The 12,921-nt window shown below is 40.1% G+C and overlaps 1 protein-coding gene across 1 annotated transcript in view; it reads left to right on the top strand.

Moving 5' to 3' along the window:
• angpt1 (angiopoietin 1) overlaps nucleotides 1-12,921 on the top strand; it is a 57,284-nt gene that overhangs the window by 16,169 nt on the left and 28,194 nt on the right. Inside the window, exons 2-4 of the mRNA XM_003447226.5 lie at nucleotides 5,690-5,845; nucleotides 6,797-6,918; nucleotides 8,134-8,366. Of these exons, the coding sequence (XP_003447274.1) occupies nucleotides 5,690-5,845; nucleotides 6,797-6,918; nucleotides 8,134-8,366 (511 nt within the window). The remainder of the gene's footprint in view (nucleotides 1-5,689; nucleotides 5,846-6,796; nucleotides 6,919-8,133; nucleotides 8,367-12,921) is intronic.

Genomic DNA, 12,921 nt, shown 5'->3' on the forward strand with positions numbered 1-12,921 from the left:
CAATGCAGCAATCCTCTAGAGGTTCTGCTGTTAATATCCATGCTCTCAGTCTTCAGCTTTTTGTGTACGACATGTGCCTTGAAAGTTGCTTTATTCATCAACTATAGAGGTTCACACACAGTGCTCAAGAGCTGTCTACCACATTGAACATGATAGAATCACCAGTCCTGAAGAAAATAGCATATTCCCAGATGGATGATCGAGAGGTTTCTGGTGGTTGCTGGCTGTCATTGAGCGAAATCAATCACAAAGAGGATGTGGTGCAAAAAAATCTCCTTGTGGTTGTGTTGGTTGTTAACAGATTGCTTTAGTTGCGAGTAGTTTGCATGTAAGATGATACCTTGTCTGCCAACACTCTGTGCTAACTAACTGAGAAAAAGTGAAACATGAAAAATTGCAACACAAACCCGAAGTAGTGAATGTTTGCCTTTAAAGTAAAAGTTGTTCGTCAGCACTTCAATCTGCATGTTTCAAATGACGCAATGTTTACTTTCAAGGCAAAGGGTCTCCATTTCTTGCACAGTTTCACAAATGTTCAGCTAGTGGTCAGCAAGTATTCGTAGAAAAGTCAGCATATTCAGTTTGAAATACTGGCGTCTGTAGCAACCTGCTAGTGACCATATCAAGGAGGTTTCATTGGGATATTAACAGGAAGTATTTTCTCTCAAGACCCAAAATTCCTAGGGGGGGGGGTCACTGACCAGTCTATAGGCCCGTGTGACTGTTGCTTCTGGAATGAGTATCAGAATGACTGCATCAACCTCCAGTGATCACCAACTGGTCAGAATACACATTGACATGACTGGTTGTTACAATATAATATTCGGCCGGTCTCTCATCCTGTCTGACTGGAGCCTTATTCACTTGACCCAATGTTGCAACACGTTCAAAATGGCAGACAAGTTGACATCACATAGTTAGCGGGTACGTGACTGCAAGACCTAAATAGTCTGTGTGAGCCAGAGCAGAGGGAGTGACACAGTTAATGACTCAGTTAGTGACTCGCTACAACAACGCAAGTACGAACCACACAAGCAACACGTAGAAACTTCCAGCTCTCTGCAAGCAAAACACTTTGATTCAAAAAGTTAATAAGATTGACCATATACCCCAAGCATTCGCTCAGTAAACATGACAGCTCATCTTATGCAATGGATGGGTTTGTGTGGTTGCAGCAAGCTGATATGTCTGTCAGGAAGTAGAGGAGTGAGCACTCTGGAAGTTGTTAACTTTCATTATATTGTTAGAGCGCTTATCTACAAGTTGAACTAAATAGGATCAAACTACAGTGTTGTTGAGTTTCCAGTTGTAGTTTTTTGTTGTAGTTGTAGATTCTTCATGCAAGTTTATAGCAGTCCTCAGAAACTTTAACTTTAACTAACTGCTGCAGCAGAAAATGATGTCACAGAGCACTGCATGGAAGCCTGGATATTATTCAGGAATCCAGTGGTTTACAGGTGTGGTGTAGCAAACAGCTCTTTTAAAACTGCCTGATAAAACTGTCTACTTTGACATGCCGGGCCGCTGTTTGTTTCTTATTTATTTTATGTCAGTCATTCTCACTCACACGACATCCTGTGAGAGGACAAAAAAATGTAGCAGCAATTGAGTAAATCCCTGGATGCTGGCCACTGGAGCAAAGGTCACGGAGATCAGCTTCGAGTTCAGTCTGAGTTGTTACTCATCTAATCTTGACAGACTTTAAGACAGCGGTCCTAAAACCATTTAAAGGTGGCTTTGAAAACAAACAATCGAGTGGCCGAGTTAGACAGTTTTTAAGATACGGCAGAAGTTTCTCCTATTTTATACAGCTGCAGAAAGTGGCCTGCAGTAAGTCATGGTAGCACCTTCTAAAGCCCCACTAGAGTGAATTATAGACCCGGATTTTAAAGAGTGGTGTCAAATTCACCTTCCGCTGTCAGTGAATGATAAGAGAGCATAAGTGGAGCCTATTTGCTGGCTTTGGGTCTAAGGTGGCCTGTGATACATTGGGAGGTGCTGATGCGGGGGGTAGATGATGGTAAGCAATAACCCCTATCCTCTCTGTTAAAGTGGCCTGCAATGCATCCAGGCATGAGTGAAAGGGATGTATCCCAGAAGCCAGGCTGCCCCAGTAACACCATTACCATCACCTCCCTGCACGTGCAAAGAGCTGGAGATAAGCAGAGATGTGACGGAGCTCCACTGGAAAGTATTTTAAAAAGTCCAGGCCTGCAGTTTTCTTACTTTCACAGTGTCTCTTTGCACTGCTACTGCAGTTGTTTAGAAGAAGGTATTTTAAATAGTAATTGTAACAGAGAGTGTCATCTAAAGGGATTATCCTGTCCCTGGCTCTCAAGCATTGGTATTTCAGTAGATCTGCCATAATTATTTGCAGGATCCGTATGTTGGATGTCTGACATGATGCCATTCCAACCTTTTTGTGTGTTATGCTTGGTATGAAAATGTGCTTGCTCAGAACATTTCAATCAGCAACAGTTGCTTTTAAAGTCTCTATCCTGTCATTTACATTCTAAAGGGCCCAAAACAGCCTGTTTGGTGATTAACATCCAGTTGTGCCTCATAAACTGTTTACTCTGACCAGTCTGTGCATGCAAAGGGTACAGGGTGCACTTAAGGCACTGAAGGATGAATGTCACGGAGCGGAGCATAATTAGTAAAGTCACAGGCAGGCCACATGAAGTCAGCTTGTGCCAAACACACCACCATAAAACCTTAATACTTCTGTAAAGTAGCACTTAGGGAAACATAAACTTGTGTTTATGAGACTCTCACTTAGCAAACAATGATTATCTGAGAGATGATAGATTTAGCCATTTCTAGAAGAAATGAAGAAGGATTTAATAGTGTTAAACTATTAGAAATTGGAAGTTAATTAAAGTCATAGTTATGAAAGTGGACTAATTATTTTTGGTGAGTGACAAATATGACCTACTAACCTTTTTGACCTGAGATGACCTGCACCTTAATGTGGCTAATATGTTTGTCTATAGTCTGCCTATGTTACTGTTATAAAGGGTACATAGCTTTAAGTAATATTTTTACTTGAAAGTATACAAAACTTGAAAGGACCCTGCTAATATAAGCACTTTAAAGCTAATGTGGTTTCTTTAGATCACTCTGTATATCAGATCTTAGTCCCCACTCATAAAGGCACAGAGACCAGTTGATCACCATCTTGCAACCACTGGTTGTGAGGGTAAAATAAGTATAAGCTAAATGGTTGGTGAGTGGTTGGTGGCAGTTCTTTTGAAACCAGTTGCTAAGCCTCATTCACACAGGCTGAGAGACCAATCAGTGACCCCTCCGCCAATCACCAGCCACTAGGGAGAAGTGCAGTAAGATGCTGAGTGGTTGATGGAGGTTATTGGAAGTTGATAAAAAGGTATAGGATTCTGCACCAAAAACGTTCTTGCAATTGACTTGGTTGCTGGCAGATTGCCATGTTTGCCAGTAGTTTGCTTGGAAGACGCCAACTTGTCTGCAAACACTCACAAAGTACTCATCAAGCAGTAGTGAGAGAAGTGCAAACAAACTGAAAAAAGTGACCGTTGTCTTCAAAGTAAAAGTCGGACCTTTTGGAATGTGTTGGTTGCAGTCGTAAGGCACAGCTTTGACTTTGAAGGCAAACGGTCACCGTTTCCAGTTTTACTTACACTTTTTCAAATTTCACTGTTGTTTGGAGAGTAAATGCTAAGCACCTTCTTCGTGATTGATTTCATCCAGTGATGGCCAGCAACTTCCAGGAACTACTTACCAACTCATCGGGGAATACATATTTTTCCCTAGTAACTGGTAGTTGCATGGAATTACTGACCACTTTCTAGGCCTTTGTGACTACTTATTACTACTGAATGAACATTTAAAACATAGCAATAAGCACTGAGTGAAGGTTTAAACCAAATTATTTGTGCTGAATATTAATTTTTTTTAATTCCCTGTTTTTTTCCATCTTAACAGAATAAAACCTTTGCATTTTCGTTATACACCCATTTTTCACTATCTCAATCCTCCTGCTGAGTGACACAAATTCAGCTCTGGCAGTGGAGGAAACTATTTGCTTTTACTGCCGACAATAGTTTCTGCTGGTAGTCAGTAACAGAAAAAACACTGCATTTAACTGGAGTCGAGGTTAGAAACCATCTAAATAACCCAACACCCACATAGACCTATTTTACAGCTTCCAAAGTGCTGATTTTACATGAATGGGCGTGTTTGTATAATCTCTTTTCTCCTTGGTACTTTCCACGTATGACCCTCGCAAGGTCCAGCCATGATTCAGCCACACTGAGACAAACCGTGAAGTGATAGCTGGGCTTAGGTTTCTGTCATTTGTCTCTTCAATACCCTTTTTTTTCAAGATGACTTAAGCTGTGCCAAACTTCTCACTGCCCTGAGACTCGAGGTCTATGATTGTATGAAATCATCACACGAACCATAGAGTTCCAGATTTACCGATCACCTTTTCTCAGTCGTAGTCTGTGGTTCATTATCAGCCAGAATAATCCATCATTATTAGAACTTTGAAAATTCCAGACTCCTTGTTTTCTTTCCATGTCTTGACGCCAGACCATTGGAGGTTGTATGAAAAGTGACACTTATATCAGTCTTGTGTAGTTCACAGCTAGATGAAGCCATATTATGTCTGAAATCCAGCCTGCAAAAATGTTTAATTTTACTTCTATATTGTCGCCAACAGAGGATATTGCATTGTACGCTTAATTCAACTTGGCAGAGCCACACCAATGGCTGAGAACTGGCAGTGTCTGCTGAAGAGCAACAGGGATCCGCCTCAGTTCTCTTTTATTATCCATCAGTCTTGGATTGATTAAAATATTGCAGTTCATTTATTTGTTATGAAAGCAAAAAAGTCTATTTTTTTTATCTGCATACAAATCATTTACTGGAAATAGTTGCAGGATAAATGTTTTCTATTGAATTATACAAACAGATAAAAAAGACTGATATTTCTGTCACTTCTGAAAATGTTATGCCCACCAATATAAATTGTATGTGAAGTATGTGCATTGTAGCATGTAGCACAATTTCTCCTTGTTTGTATCTGACAGATTTTTAGCCAAGTGCGTAGATTTTAGCCAGTCGTGCATGGCCGCAGTTGGACACAAGTTTCTTGGTGGATTTCTGGCTACCTGCTGTTATTCTCATACCCTCTATCCACACCTTTATATTCTCCACTGTTTAAAAAACCAAAAGGAAAACATGAAATGTCCTGACTAGAACAGAATTCGCAGGATATAAGTTTATATTTAATCCCAGGTGATCTATGTAATTAATCTATAGGAGAACCTAAACCTTTACCACTGTATTGTCATTTGTTTGGGTATGGAGCACAGACTAGTTTGGAGATAAGGAGGAAAGACGTCTATCCAGACAAGGTCTGGCTAATATCTATTAATCTGTTCAGGCCCCAGCTAACCACCAGCATGTTTGTGCACCTGTATGGACTAAGGTCATTCTTCAATCGAGTTCCTTTCAAATAATATGAAATAAAAAGTATGTGTGTATTTTTATAGATAAACTTAAGAAACCTGGATGGTGAAGATGCTGTTTTGTTTTTTTCATTTATATATTAATGGGCCAATATCTTCACATACACTCTGGATGGTATATTCTGGATGTTCGTCGGTAATCACGAGTGTTGCTTCTTCCTCCTTGTTTTTTTCTGTAGATTGAGAACTACATCAAAGAGAGTATGAAAACAGAGATGGCGCAGCTGCAGCAGAGTGCTGTCCACAACCACACTGCAGCCATGTTGGAAATGGGAACCAACCTCCTCTCTCAGACTGCTGAACAAACACGCAAGCTCACTGATGTTGAGACTCAGGTAAAACGAATGTTTTCAAATGCCTACATATTTGAGTGAATTGTTATAGTAACACCGTGTAGCTATATCCTGTGCTTCACTAACTATTTTACACATTTTTTCTTAAAAAGAAAAAGCAAACTGGCTAAGGACAATAATGATGGTATATGAATGCCTATCGACTACTTTGAGTACTTTGAGTAAAAGGTGATGAAAAGTAAGTGCACGGGTCATTTTTAGCTCATTTATTCAAAGTACATGGGCGATCGTGGCTCAAGAGTTGGGAGTTCGCCTTGTAACCGGAAGGTTGCCGGTTCGAGCCCCGGCTTGGACAGTCTCGGTCGTTGTGTCCTTGGGCAAGATTCACCCGTTGCCTACTGGTGGTGGTCAGAGGGACCGGTGGCGCCAGTGTCCGGCAGCCTCGCCTCTGTCAGTGCGCCCCAGGGTGGCTGTGGCTACAATATAGCTTGCCATCACCAGTGTGTGTGAATGGGTGGATGACTGGATGTGTAAAGCGCTTTGGGGTCCTTAGGGACTAGTAAAGCGCTATACAAATACAGGCCATTTTACTGAATCACCTAATGGGGTTTCACCCAAGCTGTGCTCATTTTTATTGTTTTATGGGCAATAATCCGCAAATTGCGATAGATTGTGTACGTCATTGATACTGCGGTTACTAAAGCACTAAAACGATAACTGCTCACAATTTTTTTTTTAAATATAAACATAGTAGAGATAAATATGTTCTACATATTCCCATGTTCTAGGTGTAGGCTTGACAAAATGAAAACAAAGCTGGGGATTTATGTGTGGCTTGAATGTACAGTGTTTTGTTTTTTGTTTTATCTTTTTTTTCCTCAAGTGCTTTTGGTTTATCTTACATTTTGTTACATTGTTGCTGATTTATGATTACTGGGACTAACAAAGTATAATATCGATTTTTTGTATTCTGTATTTTTTTTGCCGTGGCAGGTTCTGAATCAAACATCAAGGCTTGAGATCCAGCTGCTGGAAAATTCTCTTTCAACCAACAAGTTGGAGAAGCAATTAATGGTCCAGACCAATGAGATCAGCAAGTTGCATGACAAGAACAGGTAAACACACAATACACAATACAGACTGGCAACCGAAAATAAACCAGAGGTAATAAAGATGATGTATCGATGGGCGAAAGGCCAGCAAATTTACTAAATATTTTTCTCTCGCTGCTGCTGTTTGCTGCATGATTGCATAAACAAAATCAAAAGCTTACTACCAGCGCTCTCTGACATTGTTAGCAGATTTTCCAAAATAATATTTAGTTATGTAAACAGCAGCAATGATAAGAAGCTCATACTCTCTGCGTGCTCAGTAGATCCCACTAAACCCCACGAAGCCTCGCTTTCCGTTTTGGACCACTTTGTATTTGTTGCAAAATCAAGCAATTAAAATATTGCTTTTGGATACGTTTTCATGACTCTAAACCATGTTCTTTACAGTGATTAGACCTGTGGGATTGTGTTACATGATGTAGCTTTTCAGTCCATAGGTCTCACTGCGATATCCGCAGAGACTGAGACAATCACTTAAAAAAAAAAGATCGCCATTTGAAAGCATAGTTTCTGGTGATTCAGACTTGAATTATGCTTGAAGCTTATAGACATAGATTTCCGAGAGCAATTTTCCTAAGCTTAAGCAATTATGACATTATTCAATCGCATATGTATTTCCTTTACCGATCTTATAACTTGGGGGAGGATATGATTATGAATTTGATGTCAGCTTCTATCATCTTTGAGGTATTAGATTGTAAAGCTCAGATGCCGTAATAGCGTATTCACTTACCTCAGATGGGCCTGCAAAGTGAACAATGAAGCACATGTTTATACTGTGTGAGGAAAACATGGCAACTAAGCCTACAGACATCATTGTTTGTATTTTAGTCAGGGAAAGTTCCTGAATTGGAGTTCTCTAATCACCTCATGGGAGATAGTGAGGGGAGTATTGCCACATGTTGATTATAATTACTTTGGGTGTCCGTCATAGGCGGCGCAGTGGGAACCAAAAGTCAAATATGAAGAAATTTAAATAAATATGTTTTAATCACCTGATCCCTGCTCATAATTGCAAATAAATGAAACAGATATGTATTGCATAACTAGTAAATCAGAGGCAGGATTAAAGCATAAACTGCCAAACAACTTTGGATCAGTTTAAATCCTGTGAAAACAAATGTAATTCCAGAGACATTGGATGACCTGGAAGGAAATAATAATTAACAACTTCACCATGTTCCATAATAAACTCTTTCGTTTTGCTTTTCCCCTCAGCTTCCTAGAGCAGAAGATGTTAGAGATGGAGATGAGACACCGTGAGGAGTTAGAGACACTGAAGCAGGAAAAGGGAAGTCTCCAAACCCTCGTGGGAAGGCAGAGCGGAGTTATCAGAGAGCTGGAAGCCCAGCTGAGCCGGGCCACAGGAAACAGCACGGCGCTGCAGAGACAGCAGCAGGAGATGATGGACACTGTCCACAACCTGCTCAACCTCTGCTCTAAAGATGGAGGTAAGCAAACTGGAGTCATAAATGTGTAAAAGTTTGGAATGTTTCAAAGTGTAAATATTGTTTTACACAATAGCCATCTTGGAAAAGCATATCCTTTGAAGTCTAGTTAAGTCAAGCAACAGCTCAAACTGCAAAATGTATCAGAATCACAATCAGAATACTTTTTATTCATCCCTAAGCAAATTATATGGTTACAGTTGCTCCAACTTCTTGAACTTAATGGCAATAAAACAGAATTCATTTTAATATGCACCAAATCAAAACTGACTAAAGTCCCAACCAGAAGTCTTTCATTATCCACTAATAACTCTGTTGTCACACCCTCCCCTCAGGTTAAGAGTCTTGGTGTCATCCTCGATAGCACTCTTTCCTTCACAGCACATATAAATAATATCACTCGGTCTTCCTATTTTCATCTCCTTAATATTAACCGCCTTCGTCCTCACTCACTCCAAACAGTACCGCCATACTTGTCAATGCTGTTGTCACATCTCGTTTAGATTACTGTAATTCTCTTCTTTATGGTCTACCTCATAAATCTCTCCATAAACTGCAGTTAGTTCAAAATACAGCTGCTCGTATTGTATCCAGAATTAGATCCACTGAACATATAACACCTGTTCTTAAACAGCTCCACTGGCTTCCAGTTCACCTCCGTGTCAATTTCAAGATCCCGCTTCTTACTTTCAAAGCGCTTCATAACCTCGCTCCTCCATATTCATCTGATCTTCTCCATACATACTCACCCCCTCGTACACTTCGCTCTTCTTCAGCTTCCCTTCTGTCTGTTCCACCTGCTCGCCTGACTACCATGGGACTCAGATCCTTTAGTTGTTCTGCCCCGAGACTTTGGATGGAACTTCCACCAGATCTCTGGACCACAAACTCTCTCACCACTTTTAAATCACGTCTCAAAACCCATCTATTCAGAATTGCACACACCTGATTCCATCTTAGCCCATTTTTACCGTGCTTAGCTTTTATACTTGCTTTTATATCTTCATGCTTGTTTTTCTTCTTATGTACCTTATGTTTAAATTTGATTTTGCTTTGTTTTATTATATGTTCTGTGCTATTGTAAGGTGACCTTGAGGGTCTTAAAGTTGCCTGTAAATAAAATGTATTATTATTATTATTATTATTATAAGACAATAAGGACAGTAACAAACTGAATTAAATCAAACAATACAATATATTACTAACATATATATAAACAGCTCAACTATAAATATCCAGAATATTACAGAGATTAAATATATAGGATTGACATTTTACTCTAAACTGTAAACTTTATTTGTTTTCACAGTAGAGAATGTGCAAAAGGGTGTAAGTATTGCACTGTAAATAAGATGGAGGAGTTGTACAGGGAGATCCTGTGACTGGCAACCCACTGCCGTGTGTAAATACAGCCTCAAATAGACACTTGCTTAACTTTAAATTCTTACTCTTGTTTCACCCTAAAGCAAAAATCAAGACCGTCCAGAATTCACCGGCTTGGACTATACTGGGAAAGAAAAGTTTATATTTATGTTTCTTTAAGACTTGTCAATCATCCATTGGTTGGACGTGCACTGCTCTGAATGTTTTCTACCCCCATCACCGATGACCCTAACGCAAGAAGATGCCGATTGACCTTTGCCAGACCACAATGTGAAAAGCAAAGTTTGTGGATTGGCTATGTTAAGTTTGACCCGTGAGGCAGCAAGCTGTTTTGGATTACTTAGTTCCTCTGGTCAGATCTTTCTGTTACAATAGCTTTGATTTGACAATCCTTGCGATATTATGATGAAACCAGTTCTACAAACCTTACCCCATGCAGAGAGACACAGGGATGCACTAGCTATAATGCCGAGCACCATTGAGAGCAGCATGAAGAAAGAAACATGGTTCTTATTGTAACCCGATGTGCTCCCGTTAAAGCAATTTAGTGGCTCTCGTAAACCAGCGTGGTGCACTTTTCACAACAATCGCTTTTCACGCTTTAATTTTATAAAGTCCGTGTATACGGCTTCAGCGAGATGTTAGACACGACTCTGTCCATGAAGTAATTGGCTTATTTCATTCCTCTGGGTCCCTCACTGTTAATACGAGACTAGGGATTTCCCTTTTGGCCCAACGTTTGACCCGACAGCAATGCAACCTTTCTTGTTCGGTCAAACACAGTGAACTCATTTACCCCCTTCTCAGGCATTTAAACATTAAAACCTACTTGATCCTAACATTTGCCCAAAATCCCTTCGGTCACAGGAGATTTGACATGCATGTCCGTGTCAGGGGGGATGGTTGCAACCTCATTTCCATTTGTGGATTTCCTGCAGAGACGCCTCGAGACCCCACAGTGCTTCTCGACGTTTCCCATCAGACAGGAAACAACAAGGGCTTGAAAGGATGAAGGAGTCATGAGCGGATAGCTGCTGCACATGATTAACACATGCTTTGTATTTATCATGCTGCTGCCTTTTGTAATTTTAATGTTCCATGCAGAAAAAGGTCACGGACTGCCTCTATGCTTAGTCTGGATTTGTATATATTACATTTAATTACCGGAGGTCTTTTTGGCCTGCCTGGGCCATATGGATCATCTGCACATTCCTTATATTAAGATGCGTGTCTTGATGTGAGACTTGTAGATCTCTGTTTTGCTGTTTTTGTAATTTAACAACATTGATTACATTCTCTGGTAATTATTATTTTATAGCATATAACTCAGTACCATGTGTGGCATTTTTAGGGTTGGTTAGGTGAGCAGGGTATCCCAGCCCATCCCCCAGCCCATGATTGGTGGCTACCCTAATAAGAGGGGATAGAAATGGAACGTGGCCACTGCTGCTCTGTGGTTGGTCCTTTCCTCTTCCAAGGGGGTGTTGAAGGTTGGGGCGGGGATGCAGGTCAGAGGTCTGCCCTTTCCTCACCCCAGCCCAGATAAGTCAAACTGTAATAGCTCCTGGGGGAAGCCCTGTCTGAAGAAGGTGAAGGAGTTGGTAGAGCTCACTGGTCATCTGATGCACTGCCCCTGTTTTTCAGCAGCATTTAAAGCACAGAAGAAGCAGAGCTTTGTTTTTCTATGTTCACGGAGGGGGGCTTTAGTTTGTTTGAGAAACAAATGAGTGTTTTCATTCGAGTGAAGATTTAGCATTTTATGCCATCGGGGGACGTCTGCTTGCGTTAATAACTTCTTGTTTGGAAAACGGAGCCTGAGCGCTTCCTTTAAAGCGTGGACTCAAATCATCTTTGAGTGCAGGGAAACTGACAGATGCTTACAAAAAGCCCTAAATTTAAAAAAAGACGCTTTCCCACCAGCTGTCCATCGATTGCTTTTCCTAAAATTGAAGTTTCCAGTGTGTGTTTCAGCTGTTGCTATGCAAAGTGAGGCCGGGGAGATATTTTCAGTATGACCAGATGCTGCAGTGGAGTTCTTATTTAGGTTGCAATCATTACTCGAACCTCATTAGAGAGCAGTGAGCCACACATTGTTATGAACAATACCTGACCTCAGCTTTGGAACACTGTGCTAAAAAAAAAAAAATCTGGCTGCTAAATGTGATTTTGTTTTACAGTGTTCTATTATCCAGCTAAATGAATGACATTCATCATTTTTACAGCTGCTTAGTCAGAATATAATTATTTTAAGGTTCCATGCAATGCCTAAAAAACATGGCCTTTTCTCTGTGTAATGCCCTAAAAAAAAGAACATGGTAAACCACTTCATTAGACGCTCCAGACCAAATTTGCTGCACGCGATTGTTTTCATGCTTCACTGGCTGGTTGTAAAGTGTGTGCAGTTATTTCCATCCACCTGAATAACCTATCCAAAATTAGGGATAACTCTTCTGCATTTTATAAGGGTGCAACCGAAATATTTCATTTGTTTGTAGCGATCAAACGCGTTGTTGTTGTACTAAAAAGGGTAAAACTGAATATTTTATTCTGATATTTATTAAGCTAAAGTTTGCAATTTTATACATTTAAGCTACAAATTACAATTAGCGAGCATTCTAAATTGTTCTACATAGTAAAACTAAAAAGATTACATAGACGGCACGTGTCCCCACTAGAGGCCTTGCATAAAAAAATGTGTCACGAAAAGATAAGTATTTGGTACACGGTAAATATTTCAAAATGAAGCTGCTTTCCAGTCCATGAACTTTGTTTGGCACCAGAGACTTGGGTTTGTGTCGTTTTCCTCCAATGATTTAGGTTGCGGTAACACTTGGTTCAGGTTAGAGGAGGGAGAATGGTTTTAGTTTAAGAGTCAGACTTTTTTTCTCTCGTTAACTAGAACACAATAACCTCTAACCCTTTCACAAGCATCAACCAACTGGCGTTTGAAGCCTAAACATAAAAAACATCAAAGTAAAAGAATGATTTAGCTACTGGTGGCAAAAATTTGGCAAATCATGTAAATATTGATAGGAATGTTGAGTATAAAGAGTTTTGAGTATAGCTAAACCATCGTTTACGTGTGGTATACCTCCTATGGAAGGTATATCCAAAAGCAAATCACGTGTACGTGTTATGTGTACTTTTTCAAGAGATATAGTTGATATAAAAGTGA

The sequence above is a fragment of the Oreochromis niloticus genome, linkage group LG22 (genome assembly GCF_001858045.2).
Source record: "Oreochromis niloticus isolate F11D_XX linkage group LG22, O_niloticus_UMD_NMBU, whole genome shotgun sequence".
Taxonomy (NCBI): domain Eukaryota; kingdom Metazoa; phylum Chordata; class Actinopteri; order Cichliformes; family Cichlidae; genus Oreochromis; species Oreochromis niloticus.